At 40.2% G+C, this 20,793-nt stretch overlaps 1 protein-coding gene across 2 annotated transcripts in view; it reads left to right on the forward strand.

The window, feature by feature from the left end:
* The window catches only part of LOC139737633 (WD repeat-containing protein 20-like), a 107,601-nt gene that overhangs the window by 50,789 nt on the left and 36,019 nt on the right, over positions 1 to 20,793 (forward strand). The window contains exon 3 of one of the 2 annotated variants that reach the window (XM_071648308.1): positions 201 to 1,358. In XM_071648308.1, coding sequence (XP_071504409.1) covers positions 201 to 1,358 — 1,158 coding nt within the window. Of the gene's footprint in view, positions 1 to 200; positions 1,981 to 20,793 lie in introns of those variants that run through there. The other variant, XM_071648307.1, reaches the window with a different exon arrangement.

Below are 20,793 nucleotides of genomic sequence, written 5' to 3' on the forward strand. Positions count from 1 at the left end.
ACAGCAGAGTGAAAGGAAGATATCCGTCTGTTATGAGGGGCTGACTGTATTATCGACAGTACAGTTAACAAGAGGCCACCGAAACAAGAGGCAGATTTATTGGTCTAGTTTAAAGTGTGCTCTAACTGATACAGGAGTAATGTATATTGTATTGAAACAATTTACTGTATCATTTTTTTAATATTTTTTTTTTATTGCAGAGGACAATAGACAAGAGCAAAGTTATGTGCCTAAAGTGGGTTCCTGGAACAGAACACATGTTCATTGCATCCCACCAGAGTGGATTTATGTATGTGTACAATGAGACACTGCTACCTGTGAACACACCACCTCACTACCAGCACATCAAGCAGGGTGAGGGTTATGCAGTCTTCACATGCAAGAGCAAGACACCAAGGAACCCTGTATACAGGTGGGCAGTGGGGGAGGGCTCCATCAATGAGTTTGCCTTCTCACCTGATGCCAACTACTTAGCGTGTGTGTCACAGGATGGATTCCTGCGAGTTTTCAACTATGATACAATGGAACTCCATGGCATGATGAAAAGCTACTTTGGTGGCCTAATATGTGTATGTTGGAGCCCAGATGGCAAGTATATTGTGGTGGGAGGTGAAGACGATCTTGTGACAGTGTGGTCATTCCTAGAACTAAGGGTTATAGCAAGGGGGAGAGGTCACAGTTCATGGGTAAGTGTTGTCACATTTGACCCTTTTACAACAGGAATGATGAATGGTGATGGACATGACTTTGGAAGTGATGATGACTTTGGCACTCACAATCATGATGTGAGTAATAACAGGGATCGCTCCTTTAGCAATTATTCCAGGACTTCAATAAGAAGTGCCAGTGACCTACCGCCCCCTCTCCTGTACCGCTTTGGATCAATAGGACAGGACACACAGTTGTGCCTATGGGAACTCACGGAGGACATGATCCAGCAGTTCCAGCCACCTGCCAGAACTCGCACCAACACGCAGCTGTCCGCATCACATTGCAATAACATCTCACACAAAGCCAGCAGCAATGCCAGCTCAAACCACCCGGATGGCACCCTCTCCAAGTTCTCCACTCTCTCACTTTCCGACAAGCACAAGGAGAAAAACAAGAAGGATAGTGTGTCTAGCAAGAGTAGCGTGCACTCACATCTGAACAAAATGCACCTGAGGATCTTTGAAGAGGGCTCAAGAGCCATTGGGACCAATCTGTGCCCAAGGCTGGATGAGGTGCTCACATTAGAACCTGTAGTGGCCAAAAAGATTGCACATGAGAGATTGACATCCCTACTTTTTAGAGAGGACTGTATTGTGACAGCCTGTCAAGAGGGCTTCGTTAGCACGTGGGCAAGGCCAGGCAAAGTGGTAAGTTTCTCTCATTCTTTGAGTAGCTCTCTGTTTTCAGAGTTTTATATGCATGTTGTATTTCCTTTGTCAGGTAACGAAACAAGCTGCTGGAAACTGCTTATCCAATAGTGGCGAGCCAATCTACAAATCAAGGGGGTTAACAGACAAAGGTAGACACAGACACAGACGAAAGGCAGAAGTGGGCCAATGATGATCTCAAGGATCAGGGGCAACCCATGAAGGACAAAGATGAATAGGGAAGCAACATCGCTTTGAATCCCCCTCCCTTACCTGTTGGGGCCCCCTGCCTTTGACTTCTAATGAACCCCTTTTGTTTTCTTTGCATGCGCACACAAACATCTTATCCGTTCATGGATTTGAAATTTGTGCGCATGTGATATGTGTGCATGCGCTGGCCGTAGTATTCAGTGTATGTAGCTCTCCCAAGGTCCTCTCGACCGAGTCACATTCAGTCATCAATTCGAACAGAAAGGGACTATTGGTAGAACCAAACGTTGCCCGAAGCCTGTTTTCAATACTTCAACTTAATTGGTAAGTCTTCAAATTGAAGAAATTTTTGGATTTTAAGTTGATATTTACCCGCAATGCTAAATCTGTCATGATCCTGGATGCTACAATGCGAAGCCCCGTTACGCTATGCGTATGGGGCTGCTGGTCGCAGTTAGCTATGTGTACACGTGTTTTGTATGGGGCTGCACGCTGCTGGTCGCAGTTATCATGCAATAATGGTTTCGCACAATACGTGTACTACCTCGCCGTCGAACGACGGCGGCTCTGGTACGAAACCATTATTGCATGATTACTAAGATATGAGAGCACTTTGGGGCGAGTAAGTCTCACAGTGTTAGTTATATGAAAAGTACTTTAACCTGAAACACAAACTAAGACAAGGAAATTCAGGGAAACCTTTGAGGTACCAAAACTTTTCGATTAGCGTTTCGATTATGGGCCGTAACTTTTGATCCGTAAATGTATTTTGGCCAAACTTGGATGGTAGATGTACCTTTGGGAGTTGATGTCCACCACAAGGTCAAAGGTCACAGGCAGGGGTCAATGAACTTTTAGGGCCCAATGTTAAGTTTTTAGGGTGCATTTCGATTATGGGTCATAACTTTTGATCCATTAGTCCGTTTGTGCCTAAACTTGGGTGGTAGATGTCCCTTGGGGAGTTGATGGTTACCACAAGGTCAAAGGTCACAGACCGGGGTCAATGAACTTTTAGGGCCCAATGTTAAGTTCTTAGGGCACGTTTCGATTATGGACCATAACTTTTGATCTGTAAGTCTGTTTGTGACCAAACTTGGATGGTAGATGTACCTTTGGGTGTTGATGGTCACCACAAGGTCAAAGGTCACAGACAGGGGTCAATGAACTTTTAGGGCCCAATGTTAAGTTTTTAGGGTGCGTTTTGGGTATGGGTCATAACTTTTGATGCATTAGTCCGTTTGTGCCTAAACTTTGGTGGTAGATGTCCCTTGGGGAGTTGATGGTCACCACAAGGTCAAAGGTCACAGGCAGGGGTCAATGAACTTTTAGGGCCCAATGTTAAATTTTAGGGCACGTTTCGATTATGGACCATAACTTTTGACCCGCAAGTCTGTTTGTGACCAAACTTGGATGGTAGATGTACCTTTGGGTGTTGATGGTCACCACAAGGTCAAAGGTCACAGACAGGGGTCAATGAACTTTTAGGGCCCAATGTTAAGTTTTTAGGGTGCGTTTTGGGTATGGGTCATAACTTTTGATCCGTAAGTTTATTTGTGACCAAACTTGGATGGTAGATGTATCTTTGGGAGTTGATGGTCACCACAAGGTCAAAGGTCACATTCAGGGGTCAATGCACTTTTGGGGCCCAATGTATTTTGCATTTAATTATGACTCCTAACTTTTGCTCCATAGGTCCATTTGTGAACAAAATATTAAAAAGGTGTACGTTTGTGGGGGAGACAAATTACGGCACTTGCTTTGTTAGTAGAAGTGAAAATCCCTCAGCAAAAAGCAATTTTGACTCAGAGGGATTCTTTCCAATAGAAAACGTATTTAACATGACCTAGTGTCACTATCATGTGACCAGCACATTGCAGCTTCACAATGACAACCATTGGCTCTAATAGCTACATTGTACAAATCAGTCTAATTGTGAAATGGTTTTTAAATGTTTTTGTGTTAAATGCAAACCAGAGAAAAGGGTAGCAATGAATGAAATGGGGAGGGGGGGGGGACACAGGATGGGCAAACGTGACAGGCCAAGATTGCTCTGATTTCTAAGCTCTCTAAAGATTCGCCACATCAGTCACGGTGCAGATGAGACACGACATAGACCCCTGGAAAACTGGGTGAAAGCAACCAAACGTGACAGTGTGTTACGGGCTGCAACAAAACTTGGAGGCAGTTTGTAGTGGGATGGGGAGCGTATTCCATGGCATCTCATGATTTTTTTCAAATTATTATCGTGTTCTGCCATATTTAGTGCCCATTTTGTCATGGTTGCTTGATGGTTGCTGCACATTTTGTCAGGGTTCTCATGGCAAGCTACGCCATAGGGTGTATGGTACACTGTAGCTGTTTTGTTGCATTCAGCCGTATCAAGTCCTGGCATATAAGTACGGTTGTTCATGGGCCTGGTGCAGGTGGCAGCTTGCTTTCAGCTAAGGTCCGACATGTACCGTATGTCCCAAAAATAATTACAACGGGGCCCTATTCAATGATATCGTTAAAAGTATTGCATCAATCTAAATACAAATTCAGGGTATGAAACTATAACTCATTGCCCACATCTTACAGAAAACCCCATTCGATTTGTTTCAGTCAGAGAGAAATGAGGAATTTTGTACAGGATGTCTGGAATCTCTTTTGTCCAAGTTCTGTCTGTTGTTCACACACAAAATCATCTAAGTGGTAAACTTGGAAGAATCAGACTCATGACATGCTTTACTACAATCCACATTTCTCTGTGACCGCTTAACCAAATCTAATGGGGATTTCTGCAAAATAGAGCGAAGATGTTATATTTCAAGACCCTGAAGTAGCATTGAAAAAAAAATAATCATATTGGTTGTTATCAATGCGAAAATCTGATTGTAATTTTTGTATGACATACTGCAGTATGTCCCCAAAAAATTACAATCAATTTTTCGAATTAATAACATCCAAAATGATCCACCTGTCTAAGTGCTACTTCAGGGTCTTGAAATATAACATCTTAGCTCTATTTTGCAGAAAACCCCATTCAGTTTGGTTAAGCGGTCACAGAGAAATGTAGATTGTTGTAAAGCATGTCATGAGTCTGATTTTTCCAATTTTAGCAATTCAATGCTCTAGTGCGTGAATAATAGACAGAACTTGGATGAAAGAGATTCCTGACATCCTCTGTACAAAATTCCTCATTTCTCTTTGACCACTGAAGCAAATGGAATGGGGTTTTCTGTAAGATGTGGGCAATGAGTTATATAGCTTCATACCATGAATTTATATTTAGATTGATTCATTATTTTTAAAGATATCATTACCAGGCATGAGATTTCTCCGCGGATCCGCAGATTTTGAAATTCTGGGGAGAAAATACACAGTCGGGAAAATTTCTGTGATTTTCCTCTTTTTCTTTTTTTTTTTTCTTTTTTTTTTTGCAGCCACCATATCTCGCCGTGTGTGAATAGTGATTCAAGTGCATTTGTCAGTGGGCAGCTGTGCAATGTTGCATGTTTCATGCGTGAAATGGATGTGAAACGTGCGTGTCGATCAACTTGTAGCTACGGTACTATACTGTAGCTTGCAGTGTGGTGTGATATGATGCACACGTGTGTGAAGCTGTAACTGCGTATTATACGTGTAACAGGGTTCGAAATTGGCGATGGTCCGCTGGCCATTGGCCACCCAAAACCATGTCGGACTAGCTAAAAATCATAAAATTCTGAAGTAACTAGTCCGTCTGGCTAGCCCAAATATTGCTTCAGTGTCAAAATTGATTCTAAGTAGTCCGCCTGGCTAGTTAAAAAAAAAATTAAGTGCGACCCCTGCCGTGTATCATTACTGTACTATCAAGGAGCTTCGGCATGCATGCGCTGCCGCAGCATTCAGCGCGATGCGTTGACCGAAAGATCAGTCTGTATCTGTCCGTCGCGGGGAATGTTCCGCGGAGACTGCGTCTCGCTTCACGGATCTCCTCTGTATACGGAGGACAGCGTTAACAAAATATAAAAGAGTCCTCCGGACAGACGGATCTTTCTGTCTACGCGATGTGCTGCTTTTGTTTCCCGCTGATTACGTTGGCGTGACCTACATTTGTCATCGTGATTTTGTGGACCGGTGAGAATATTTCTTTCTTCGACGAGAAAATGAAGACCTTCGATATGGATGACCCTCGTGTAGCGGATATTGACACAGATGTCTCCAATACAGTAAGTTCGAGTGGCAGTGGTTGGAATATGAAGTTGATCTCCCAGAACCAGTTTCGTCTTCTAACCACGTTAGGCCAGCGATTCAATCGACTTCCTCTGCACCTGGAACTTGTGATACATCATCCGCCGCAAGGATTCGCTTTACATTCTGGACTTCATCCAACAATACTTCATTTGCTTGGTCTACATTAGCTGTTTATGGACTTAACCGGGTCTACAAATTGTTGTACCTCCTGTAAGATATTATAGGCAGTCTAAGTTAGCTGTAGACAGAAAGATCCGTCTGTCCGGAGGACTCTTTTATATCTTGCCATTAACGCTGTCCTACGGAGGGGATCCGTGAAGCCAGACGCAGTCTCCGCGGAACATTCCCCGACGGACAGATACAGACCGTTCTTTCGGTCAAAGTTAGCTGTTGCATGGACGTAACAGTAGAGACGGTCAACAATGCTGAGCTGCATGTATGATTTATTTTCAGCTGTCTTATATACATACATGATTCTCTACTAGACTACATGGACCAAGATCAACAATACTAGTAGTAGTACTTTGCCTGGTCTGCGCACTGTAAACTGTTAATGGACTAAGGTAAAGACAGCCAACAATGGCAATGCTAAGCTGTGATTTATTTTAATTTTTTTTTTTTGTACCCGTATGAACTGAATCCAGCAAGACGTCACCAGGTGTACATTACTGTGATTTATTATGGCCTCACATTTGAGTAGGTCCTAGGTATAACAGTTAAGCATACTTTTCCTTCCTTTAGATTTTGCAAGTGTCATTCATGAGTTCAATTATCACAATGTTTCTCTGTAAAATGTACCTCATAACAATAGTAAATGTCAGTTGTAAAATGCATTAAAATTAGTTTTTTCATACCTTGAATTTCAAAAAGTCCTTACCGTGGGAGGGGGGACACCCCCCTCCCACACCCTCCCCCCGCTCGGTTGCTACGCTCCCTCGCAAACTCTCTCCTCACGGGGGGGGGAGTCCCGTTGTAATTTTTTTTGGGACATACTGTACAGCTGTAAGTGCTGTGTGGGAGGGAGCATAATAGTCCAGGCTAGAAGGCACCCAACCTTGCTTTTTGATATTGTAACGTAAGTTGGGTAAAATTTCCCTTGTTTCTGATGATGAGAATACATGGAACCTTCGTTATCAGTTAACGAGAAATGTATTGTAAAGCATTGCACCACACACTCAGCACGCAGTTCAGTCGGACAGCTTGTAGAAAGTAAAGGGGACACGAAGTCTTCCGGACCTGACAGCAAGTTTATTGGCTCATCCCAACTCGCAGTGTTACACAATTCAGAACAGAATCCCTTGGCTGGCTCTCCAGCCCGACTCGCAGTGTTAAGGTGATAAGCGTCTAGTCCGAACCCGCAGTCGCAATCTCAACCCGACTGACTACTCGATACACTCCCTAATTTCTGCAAGGAGCCAGTATTTATACCATTCATACGTCCATGGGCCTGGCCTGGGCGGCACGCGACCAAGGCTCAAGAGAGTGCAGTTGATTGGCCACAAGGCTGGACCTAAGAACTTAGTCCTTGACCTAATTCGCTGAGGGCAAGTTGAGGACATGGCCAAGTCAGGTCAGTGGAGCGAGGACACTGTGGTCCCGAAGGAGAAGATAACAGTCGGGAGAATCAAAGGGACTTGGAAGGGAGAAGGACTTGTCGCAGACAGAGTAAATAGAATAGCAGATGGGGGAAGGGAAAGCGAGGCCAAGACCGTTACATTCCAAAGCGTTACATATCCATGATAGCAGGCTATAGTCTGACACACAAGACGTAGTTATTTGTGATATTATCATCAAAAATCCGTAACAATATTTATACAATATTTTTTGATGGTTTCTTGTCAATTCGAGGGTGCTGATTCCAAATCCGATTGATGCAACTCGCGTAACCTTGAGCATTTTTGGTAAAATGCAAAAATCCAAAATGGCCGCCAGATTTGCTAATTTGGTCATGATAATCACAATAATATGCATTCTATGACCGATTATTCCACCAAACTTTGTACATTTCTGTTCCTAGAGTTCTTCATCTGCATTTGCAAGAGAATTTTCATTTCATATAGCTTCATTTAGTATTTTAAGTTCATTTTCAATTCAAAATGGCCGCCATTCATAAGGTCATGTACAATATGAATGGCAAAATATATGCATGGAATGTAGAACAGATTTACTGTAATTCCAGTCCTGTACCTACGCTGTTATAAAGTGTTGCATGTGCAATGCAAATATGTTGGGTGCCACTTACAATATAGAGGGCCTACATCCTATTTTTATTCTTCTAAATGCAAAAATTCAAAATGGTCGCCACTCTTATTCTCCTGTACAATACGAATGGCATAAATATATGTGGAAATAGAAAACCGTTTTGCTTTTTTTTTTTCTGACATGCAGCTGTAGACATTGTTTATTAAGATTTAGTGCTGATCATATATCTGAAGGATGTTCTTAACAAGAAGTTATTCTTTTGTGACGCAAAAGTCCCAATTTACCACATTAATTTGGATTTTTACTAGGAATTATGATGGAGTTTTGAGCCTTAAATATTCATAAGCCTTACGATATTTAACACAATTTCATAAACCATCATATTCTACATACAGGTCATTGAATATAAGAAGCCTAGATGCATGGTATTTGTCAAATAATGTTGAAAATGGAGGGGAAGATAGGAAAACAAAGCTTCTACTATGCATCCAACTAAAACCATTTTATTAAAGGAAAAATAAATACAGAAAAATGCTAAAGAGTACCACAGAGATACATGGTTGCGGTTTAAACACGCATCGGACATTAAAGGACAAGTCCACCTTCATATACATAAGGATTGAGAGAATGCAGCAATATTAGTAGAACACATCAGTGAAAGTTTGAGGAAAATTGGACAGTCCGTTCAAAAGTTACGAATATTTTAAGTATCTGCGCAGTCACTGCTGGAAGAGAAGACTACTACAGTGTATGATGTCACATGCGTACAACTATATAAGGAAAATAAAAGGAGAATTTCACAAAACTTTACTTTTTGAATAAAGTGCACATTTCTTCGACTTGCTACTGACGTATGTTAAAGGGGAAGGCTAGTAACTGATCAGTGGGAATCAGTGAAAATGCTGAACGATGATTGTTCCAATCCTTATGGGATTCATTCAAGAGTTCATTGTATATCTATTGTTGTGTGAAAATGATTTGCTTCAGAACGGTCTCATATTCAAGTAACGTGCAGTTTAATGCTTCCAGGTTAGCGTCCCTGGTCAGTGACGGAGCATTAATCTGCACATTACTTGAATATGAGACCGTTCTAAAGCAAATCATTTTCACACAACAATAGATATACAATGAACTCTTGAATGAATCCCATAAGGATTGGAACAATCATCTCCCAGCACTTCCACTGATTCCCACTGATCAGTTACTAGCCTTCCCCTTTAAGGGTAATATTATTCCCCCTGCCTTCTGAAAGAGAGGAGTGAGTGTTCTTTTGTTATGCGAGAAAAATGGAAATACCGTAAAGTTCCGTGTATAAGACGCACTATTTTTTCGTCGGAAAACGTTGAAAATCGGGGGTGCGTCGTATACACGGGTACAGTCGAATCACGGAAAAAAATCCGTCATGTACACCCAATTTTATAAGGCCAACTTGGGGCCATGTATGCCCATCGACGTTTGGAAGGTAAGCAATCACTAGAACTTACGGATAAAAGAGCGATCTTTCAATCTGGACACACACAAAAGCTGCAAATACGAGATAAACTTACATCGGCCTTGTGCAGTAACGATGTATCAATCTGGCCATAGACAACAGCTGTAACACTAACAGCACTGCTGTATGCTACCGATGTCAGTCTACCAAGCTACCAACGGCCAACCTAGTAGCTGGAATACGCGATGTACAGGTATCATTACTAAATTACCGATACCGTAAAACTTATCAATGTACTAGTATCAATATGGCCATAGACAAAAGCTGTAAAATACGGAGTAGGATCGACACTATGTCACCGTAAATATGAACGATGTGTGAAGCATGCATGCATATCCATGTCGTTCGTTTGCTCTTCATTTCACGAGTGCAAGACCATACTGTAGGATGATAGCATAGCTACACTGTGCTGTAGCTAGCTAGCTAGCTAGCTAGCAAGCCTTTGGCAAAGGCAGCAGCTGCATGTTATGCAGAGAGCTTTGCAATGGACTCGCGTGCACACAGCGATCGGATCGAAGCGCGCTTGCCCGTTGCGCGCTGTGTATACAAGTCCATTGCTCTCTGTGTGCTTGTGCTGAAATTATAGCGAGCTGCCTTTTGCAAAAGGCTAGCACTGTGCATACAAGCATGGTACAAGAGACACACATGTTACTGGTAACAGTGCATGAGTGTAATTACCGTACGCACCGTACGTCTTGCCGTATGATCCCTCTGCTACACTTGTTGATGTTTTTTATTATTTTTCGTGATGAACCTTCCACTCTGACATGCGTCAATATGCGAGACACCCTCTGCTATGTTTGACAGCAAAGATCGTACTGTTACTCATGAGTATGATATGCATGACACATGTACCACGATTGAAAGGCGAAACAAATAGCAAGTGAGTACCGAGACAAGTCTCGCATTTTGCGTCTTCCATATTTTGTTGATATCCGATGAATACCGTTAAAATAAAATATAAAAGGAAACGAAAAATAGAGCAAATACATGCTGCATTCTAGGGAAATATTGAGCTGAAATAATATGTAGAACACACGCAATATTTGCGTGGACATTTTCGTGTTTGTTTTTTTTTTTTTAATTTTAGGTCCGAAATTAGGGGTGCGTCTTATACACGGGTGCGTCTTATACACGGAACTTTACGGTATGTTGAATTTTCTCTATTCTTTCTTTATATCGTTGTACTCATGTGACATCATAAGCTATAGTAGTCTTTTCATCCAGCCGTGACTGAGCAGAAACTTCAAAAATTCATAACTTTTTAACGGATTGTCCGATTTTCCTCAAACTCTCACTGATGTGATCTACTAATACTGCTGCATTCACTCAACCCACATGTCTATGAAGGTGAACTTGTCCTTTAATGACAAAACTTAAAAACCTTTAAAATGTTTATTTTTTCAGCAGCAAGGAGTTGGGGGGGGGGGCTGAAGCGAGTTTGAAATGGATCATAACCTCCATCACTTTGATATTATATATTTTAGGAGTACCGCCTTGGTATTATCGAGCAAGCTTGATTTTCTTCTTGAATTAAAACAACAAAAACTGGTGAAGGCATAAACAAAACTGTCCAAATACAATACCGTACAACCAAGGAGCAATGAGGTACCTCTTTCAGTTTTCTCACAGTTCCCAGATGTTGGTAGTATACACTTTGACATCATGAGGTCAGTAGGTGATCCGAGTATCCTCTCGGATCACCTTCTGTATCTGTACTGATTCTTTGTTCTTCTTCTTCTTCTTCTTCTTTTTCTTCTTTCTCCTCAAAAGTTGTGCAGAGGTAAGCTCAGAAAGTCCTGAGACTATCAATTTCAAACTTATACCATGTATGTATCATGTCCCAAAGACAACAAATCTAATGTATCAATGTGATCAGTTGACCGTGATGTCACTATGACGTCATTATATGAAAACACATTCTCAATCATATCTCATTAATGGAATGGAATTTTTCAATGAAATTCACGTCACATATATTTCAAGTTATGCGCATTCTACTCATATTCTCAAAATTCATATCTACTCTTAAAACGTGCGTGTACGCCCGCGTTGAAATATTTACATGTTCCAATCGAGCTCAAAATTTTTTTGCACTTGTTCAGACCATTTAGAGCATTTTTTGAAAAATTGAAAAAATTGGACGGACGCGTACACGCGCGCACATATACGCACGCACAGCTCATATGAAATAGAAATTTCCCGTTTTTTCACTTATATCTGATTTCTGAAATGTCAGGGAATATTTCTACCAAGTTTCAAGTCAGTCCGACTCAATATGACGTCATACGGGCCAGTCAAAGTTGAAATTCCGCGCGCGCGTCAATGGCGATATACAGTGCCAGGCCTCGAATTAACCGACGGCCACCGACGGCCATGGCCGTCGGTGCCCCTCTCGTTGGCCGCAATACCTTTTGTTTTTTGATCAAAGTTACGGCCAAAAAAAATGTGCCCTTTTTCTTGGGGCCGTGGTGCCCTTTTAGAATGAAAGTTATTATTTATGACGTATGATATGCCCTTTCTCAAGGTCTCTTTAATAAGCTTGAACAACTTTCCTGATCTCAAATATCATACCTTCAGTTCACTCGCGTCCCGATATATCTGATTCAAACTCAAAGTATCTTTCCGAGATACGAGACGACGTGTACGTACATGTACGCCCGACCGGCTTTTACCGTCCCGACTGCCTCCGCAGCGCAGCGGCCGCGAGTATGTACTAGTTAGGCAGCGCATATTCAGATAGAGTAGTAAAGAGTGAACTCCAAGTTCACCAAGAAAAAAGAAAAATCCCACGATGCCAAGGTGTGCCAGACTGGGGAATGGGGAGGGGTGGAGAGAGAGAGAGACCAATCAACAGAAGAAACCGCTCGTACTGGCGCATTCTTGGAGGTCATGAACTGTCTGTCACAGACTAATCATAGCAATCTACACGCGCGCGCAAATTCCTTTGCCTTGTGGTTTTGCCAGCCAGCTGTCGGAATGTGCTTTGAAGTTTCATGGCAGCCTGGCTGGCCTGAAAGGGTGTCGAGTTTCAATCAATACCTACTGTTGTTTTATTCCTGTTTTAAAAATGTCGTTTCACCTGATAGAAATGCGGAGATCAGGAATGTGTTACAGCTGTAGGGAAGAGGTTTTTGTTGTGTGTTGCACTTTGTGTGTGTGTGTGTGTGTGTGTGTTTGTTTGTTTTTCTCGGTTTGTTTTTCTTCTTTCTTTTTTCATAAACACCAAACATGCCCTTTCCAATGTGGCCTTGGTGCCCCTCTGACTGACTTCAGTGCCCTGGCCTCGTGGAAAAAGTGCCCTTTTCTAAATGGCCTTGCCCCTCCAAAATCCTATTTCGATGCCTGCAGTGCAACTATGCCAAAAAATCGCCAATTTTAAATCCAATTTTACTCGTCAGGATGACCCCCCATTTTCTTGACATATTCTGAAAGCTGATGAGTTGTACATGTCATTTCATGGGTTGGCGATGCTAAAAAAATGATTAAAAGATATCAAATTTCTTAATAAAGTAAAAAAAGTAAATTTTCAAAGTGATGTCATCAAATTTCTTAATAAAGTAAAAAAAAGTAAATTTTCAAAGTGATGTCATCAAATTTCAAGTTCACTTAAGTGTATATCACTTATTCTTTTGTCGATTTTCGTCCAAATTTCAATATGTTGTAGCTTATGAAATGGTCTTTCAGTCATATGATAACAACATTTTGATTGGATGACGGCATCACCTCATAAAAAGGGATTGAAAGTAACATTGTCAAATTTGACCAGTTTACGTGTTATCTCTATGGGAGTGCAGTTTTTCTGGAAATGAAAACTGACATGACTATCTTTATCGAGCACTAGCTCACTTATGCTTCAGTGAATTTCTCCCAGATTTTAATATGTTGTAGCTGAGACTTTGGGCTATCATAAGTGTGCCCTTCGTTTTTTCATACGGAGTCGGCATCACGTCCAAAAACTTAGTTGAAATTAAAGCTTGTCTTCATTGTATTGAAATATTTCTTTCTGCAACTTTCTTTGCAATAACTCAAGAAAAACATACCCTATCACCACCATATTTTGCACATGTTTAGTTCATGTCACGTACATTATTTCACAAAATAACAACTACTTGATGAGACACCATTTTGGGTATGTAAATTAGGGTCAAAGGTCATAAATGTTTCATCCTGTATCTTGGTGAATACATGTCCTATCTTTCCCATATTTTGCACACGTAAAGACCATGTTACAAGGATCATTTCACAAAATAGCTATTTTTGGCTCAGAGGCCATCTTGTCTGTGCAAAGTGGGGTCAAAGGTCATATGTACTTCTTCCTGTATCTTCGTTATGACGTCTTATCTCTATGGGAGGGAATTTTTCTAGATGTGAAAATTGACATGATTGTCGTTATCGACGACTAGCTCACTTACCCTTCGGTGAATTTCTTCCAGATTTTAGTATGTTGTAGCCAATTTAATACTCTTTAAGTTTAGTCCAATCAAAGTTTTAATCGGATGATGTCTTCACCTCGTGAAAATGGATATAATGTAACCTTGTCAAATTTAACCAGTTTACGTGTTATCTTTATGGGAGGGAATTTTTCTGGAAATGAAAATTGACATGACGGTCTTTATCGAGCACTAGCTCACTTACTCTTCGGTGAATTTCTCCCAGATTTTCATATGTTGTAGCTGAGACTTTGGGCTATCGTCAGTGTTCTCTCCATTTTTTCATACGACGCCGAGATCACGTCAAAAAACTTGGTTGAAATCAAATTTATCTTCGATGTATTGAGATATTTCTTTCTCTCTGCAACTGTCTTTGCAATAACTCAAGAAAAACAGCCCCTATCATCCCCATATTTTGCACATGTTTAGTTCATGTCACGTACATTATTTCATAAAATAACAACTACTTGATCGGACACCATCTTGGATATGTAAATTAGGGTCAAAGGTCATAAATGTTTCAACCTGTATCTTGGTGAATACCTGTCCTATCTTTCCCGTATTTTGCACACGCAAAGACCATGTTACAAGAATCATTTCACAAAATAACCACTTTTTGCTCAGATGCCATCTTGGCTGTGCAAAGTTGGGTCAATGGTCAAATATACTTCATTCTGTATCTTCGTTATAGTGTATACCGAATTTGGTACCAAAGATGGCAGACCTGACTCTCTTTTCTAAATGAGAATCCAAATATCACACGGCCAATGTCTCTAAACACAGATGAAACCTATATGGTCATGCCTATTGCGATCAGGACTCGAATCATTGATTAAAAAAAAAAATCGGATCACCTAATTTGTCAGTCTTGACAAATTCCAAGTCTAGTTCAGTCTTATCTTAAAACTGTCATTTTTATTGTCTTCAAAGATCTCTTTAATTAGATGTTTGGCAGCAGGTGGCATATCCGCCCAAAATTTGCCGGATTCTTAGGATAAAGATGCATATCAGTCCTGCAGTTGCCTTAATTGCAACCACATTTCATTATGTGCAGCACTACCTCAGGGGTCAGAGGGTGATTATTTGCCACAGAAACAGGATGGAGACATGAAGACTTGTTTCACCAAGGAGCTCCTTGATTGCCAGGCCAGAGGGAGTGTTGTAGGTAACTTGGTGGTGTCAGAGGTGGCATCAGACCAGCATCTGCACCACCCCGTTTTGAGGTCAAAACTTTCAAGTGAAGGGGGCGTCTACGTTGGCTTGTGGGATTTCAGATGTATTGATAGCAGGTTATTCAGAGGGTCATTTCATGAAGCGTTTTGTCCAAGGTTTTTTTTTTTTTTTTTTGACAAACCGTTAGAAGCTACTAAAATCCTGACAAATTTGTCAGACAAAATGCTTCCCCAAGGTTATCGTGATTGGAAGGTCAGGGTATGCGTTGACGGCACTGTTGACATTCTTTCCTTCCAGCGTAAGGAGGGAGAGTGATCGAGGGCCAGTGAAGGAGGGTGGACTTCCTTAGCCTATGCTTGGAAGGCTTGCCACAGAAGGCTACCTTGAACATAGCATTGACAACATGGTTACTAAGATGGAAGGCATGGGCCGGATTGTAATCTTGTACAAGTTGGGGCGAAGTCTCCTGAAGGTGAAGTACTCCTCTGTTGTCTTGAGATGGCTCATTATTGGCTGATGTCATTCAAGGACCTTCTATGTGAGACGTGAGGGCAAGATCATCTGCACGAGCAAACTTCCTACATGAAGTGATTGTCATGTCACCATGTATAGATATGTTAAAAAGGAGTGGAGTTAGTTTACAGCCACCCTGGAAGAGGCCATCATTCAGAGTCCTAACACATGTTCTTTCTCGGATGAGGGAATTTAGATGTTTGTATAATATCGCTTTCAGATAATGTAGAATAGGACAGTTATTTGGAAATTTCATTTGTGTCATCATCCAAGATTCAGCTTCAGTAAATCAGAGTGAATATTATGATGTTGAAGATCTCAAGGCAAATAACATGTTCATATCTAATAATTCCTGATAAACGATCTTGATGTTGGGGTCAATTCCAAGTTTTGGTGTTTTTCTTTCCCAATTCCTATGGGAAAATCCAGAAAATTTAGATGTTTTGCTTTTTAGTTTTTTGTTAGTAACAACCTTCTGATTTCTAATCAGCACCCAAATTGATAAATAGTGTAGCTACATGACAGAAAAAAAAGAATATTTGTTTATTTCCATGTATATTTTGCCGTTCATATTGTACAGGGGTATATAAGTGACATCCATTTTGAAGTTTTGTATTGAGAAGAAGCCTACAAACAATATATTTCTGCTTGTTTGTTTGCTTGCTTGCATGTTTGCTAGCGGCATTCATCAGATTTGCATTGCACATGCAAAACTTGATAACAGTGTAGATTTGTGACTGGAAATACAGCAAATTCGTCTTCTATTTCTATGTATATATTTGCCATTCATATAGTACATGAGTATAGGAGTGGTGGCCATTTTGAATTGAAAATAAGCTTAAAATAGTAAAGATACCTACTTCACGTGAAACTTTTCTTAACATTTGCATATAGAATTACTCAAGGAACAAAATTCTAAAAAGTTTGATGGAATAATCGGTCATAAAATTGACATAACTGGGATTATCATGGCCAAATTAGCATATCTGGCGGCCATTTTGGATTTTTGCATTATGCCGAAAACGCTCAAGGTTACGCAAGTGGCATCAATCAGATTTGGAATTGGCACCCTCGAATTGACAGGAAACCATCAAAAAGCAAAAACAAGGTTAGGTGCACTTTCTATGGTGCCTAGCCTGGACTAATAAAAGCTGAGCCAAGCAGGGGAACTTCATTTGAATCTGAGCATTTGATGACACACTGCTGCATCCACGATACAAAAAGAGAAGACTGATCTGTTAATAAAGCTACATCAAAACTAGAGATTGTAATTTGTCATCACTGACAAATTAAGGTGATCCGATTTTTTTTGTATCAATGATTCGAGTCCTGATCACAATAGGCATGACCATACAAGTTTCATCTGTGTTTAGAGACATTGGCTGTGTTATGTTTGGATTCTCATTTAGCAAAGGGAGTCATATCTGCCATGTTTGGTACCAAATTCTGTATACACTATAATGAATAAACAGCAACAAGTACATATGACCTTTGACCCACCTTTGCACTCCCAAGATGGCATCTGATGAAATAGTGGTTATTTTGTGAAATGATTCTTGCGACATCGTCTATACCTGTGAAAAATATGGGAAAGATAGGACAGGTATTCACAAAGATACAGGAAGAAACATTTATGACCTTTGACCCTAATTTACATACCCAAGATGTCGTCCGATCAAGTAGTTGTTATTTTATGAAATAATGTACGTGACATGAACTAAACATGTGCAAAATATGGGGGTGATAGGGTGTGTTTTTCTTGAGTTATTGCAAAGAAAGTTGCAGAAAGAAAGAAATATCTCAGTACATAGAAGATAAGCATTAATTTCAACCAAGTTTTTTAACGTGATCCCGACATCGTATGAAAAAATGAAGGGCACATTACGATAGTGCAAAGTCTCAGCTACAACATATTACAATCTGGGAGAAATTCACCGAAGGGTAAGTGAGCTAGTGCTCGGTAAAGATAGTCATCTCAATTTTCATTTCCAGAAAAACTGCACTCCTATATAGATAACACGTAAACTGGTCAAATTTGACAAGATTACTTTCAATCCTTTTTTACGAGGTGATACCGTCATCCAATCAAAATTGTGTTATTAAAGTTTGAAAGAACATTAAATAAGCTACAACATACTGAAATCTGGGTAAAAATCGACAAAGGATTAGTAAGAAACGCTCGAATAAACTTGAAATTTGATGACGTCATTTTGAAAATTTACTTTTTTTACTTTATTTGATATCTTTTAATCATTTTGCCAGCATTGCCACCACATGAAATGACATGTACAACTCATCAGCTTTCAAAATATGTAAAGAAAATGGGGGGTCACCGTCCATCCTGACGAGTAAAATCGGATTTAAAATTGGCGGTTTTTTGGCATAGTTGCACTGTATACTGCCATTGACGCGCGCGCGGATTTTCAACTTTGACGGGCCCGTATGACGTCATATTGAGTCGGACTGACTTAAAACTTGGTATAGATATTCCTTGCCATTTCAGACATCCGATCAAAGTGAAAAAACGGGAAATTTCTATTGCATATGAGCTGTGCGTGCGTATGTGTGCGTACGCGTTCGTCCAAATTTTTCAATTTTTCAAAAAATGCTCCAAATTGTCTGAAACGTGTGCAAAAAAATTTTGAGCTCGGTTGGAGCATACAAATATTTCAATGCACGCGAACGCGCACGTTTAAGGGTATAGATGAATTTTGAGAATATGTGTAGAATCATCTTGACTTGAACTATATGTGACGTAAATTTCATTGAAAAATTCCGTTTCATTAATGAGATATGAATGAAAATGTGTTTTCATATAATGACGTCATAGTGATGTCACGGTCGACTGATCACAATGATTTTACTTGATCTGTCGTCTTTGGGACACGATACATATATGGTATAAGTTTGAAATTGATAGGAAGAGCACTTTCTGAGCTAATCGAAACACAACTTTTGCCCAGAAACAAAGAAAGAAGAACAAAGAATCCATACACAGGCCTTGAAATAGGATTTTGGAGGGGCAAGACCATTTAGAAAAGGGCACTTTTTCCAAGAGGCCAGCCATGAAAGGGCACTTAGGTCAGTCAGAGGGGCACCAAGGCCACATTGAAAAGGGCATGTTGGGTGTTTTTTTTAAAGGGTGATTTTTGCGACGTTGCAAGAATTTTATGTTCTTTTTTTCATATTCTAACAACAACCCCCCAAATACATAATATATATAGGCCCTACAGTCAACCTCGCGTAAGTCGACATAATCGGGACTGAGCAAAACACGTGGACTTACGCGAATGTCGACTTACGGGTAAGTCGACATTTTGTCGACTTATAAATGAAACTTAATTTCCCCTGTACAGAGTAAGATTTGGATCACGATGCGGATCGCTACCCATATGCCTTACTCCTTTTGCCGCCAAAACATGCCTACTGACATGAGCAACAATAATGATTTAGTTCATGCATAAATCTTGCGCGGGTTAGTAACGACAACGCACAATTCCCAAATCTCTAGAGAGATTTTGAGAGAGCGGGATCGGAAACCTAGGCCCGTTTCTAGACACTTAACGTTTTAAACTTGATTTGAAATATCAAAGGCAAATTCCCCAAAATTGAATTAAACTTTGCGATTTAAATTCAAGTGCGTTGCTGGGAAGATATGCGTGTGATTTCGCATGATTCTGTCGAGATTATTTTTCAGTGCCGACTGAGTTGAAATATGTGTGATTTTCCTTCCCTAAGTCGCCATATTTGTTCTGCTTAAATTTGTATTGCCATACTCTGAAAATGAATTGTTCTCGCGCTCCGATTCGCAACATTATAACTACCGCTCTGTACGGCGCGGGCCTGTCTGAAATAAAAAGAAGAAGAAAAGTTCGTTCATCCGAAAACGACATCTTTCGGACTACTATAACCTTCGTAAAAACAAACCTCTTACCATTGTCGGACTAATTTAGCTTTGGACTGAGATTTAAAACTTTGGCATAGCGAACTTTAACAATAATTCGTTATCATTTTTTTCATTGACATTTTGTGAAACAGCATGCGTTTCGGTAGTTTGAAACGTGTAAATGTTGCGATGTCTTTCCCCTGCAAGTGCAGACTAAGTTCAGTCACGGCGAAAGTTCCGTTACGAAATAAAAAATAATGCGAGCCTTTTCAACAATAATGCACTTCCGTACATATTTATGCGTTTAAACGCCGTTTCTAGTTTCGGACAAGAACCGCAAGTCTTTTCTGCAACGCTCTTGCGTTTTAAAAACAGATTTGCATTTGATTTTTAGAGTTGCGTTTAAACGCAATTGAGTTTAAATTTCATACAATTTTCTAGTTTTGTGTTATTATCAAACGCAAGTCTTTTCAGCGTTCCGTGTGATTTGATGGACTTGTATATTTGATTTTCAGAATTGCGTTTAATTTTTAACTTTGCTTACGATAAGTCTTTTAAACAATAACACACTTCCGTAGATGTTTAGAGATGCGTTTAAACGCAATTTCTTATAGTTTCGTACAAAAACCGCAAGCAGTCCGCAAGTCTTCTCTGCAACGCTCTTACGTTTGAATACAGCGTCACGTGATTTGATGGACTTGCATTTGATTTTTAGAGTTGCGTTTAAACGCAATTGAGTTAAAAAAAGTTCCCTACAATTTTCTAGTTTCGTATGATTATCAAACGCAAGTCTTTCAGCGTTCCGTGCGATTTGATGGACTTGCATTTGATTTTTAGTGTTGCGTTTAAACGCAATTGAGTTTAAGTTTCCTACAATTTTCTAGTTTCGTGTGATTATCAAACGCAAGTCTTTTCAGCGTGCCATGTGTTTTGATGGACTTGCATTTGATTTTCAGAGTTGCGTTTAATTTTTAATTTTGCTTACGAAATGAAAAAAAGTAATGCAAGTCTTTTCAACAATAACGCACTTCCGTCATTTCCGTAGATGTATAGAGATTTATTTAAACGCAGTTTCTAGTTTTGTACAAAAACGGCAAGTCTTCTCTGCAACGCTCTTGCGTTTAAATACATCGTTGCGTGTGATTTGATGGACTTGCATTTGATTTTTAGAGTTGCGTGTAAACGCAATTGAGTTTCAGGTTCGTAACAATTATTTTCTAGTTTCATATGATTATCAAACGCAAGTCTTTTCAGCAATGCAATTGCGTTTAAATGCAAAAGTTGCGTGTGATTTGATATCACCTGCATTTG

This window comes from Diadema antillarum, unplaced genomic scaffold (assembly GCF_040938485.1).
Source record: "Diadema antillarum isolate AM-2024a unplaced genomic scaffold, OU_Dant_1.0 seq00000697_RagTag, whole genome shotgun sequence".
In the NCBI taxonomy this organism is placed as follows: Eukaryota; Metazoa; Echinodermata; class Echinoidea; order Diadematoida; family Diadematidae; genus Diadema; species Diadema antillarum.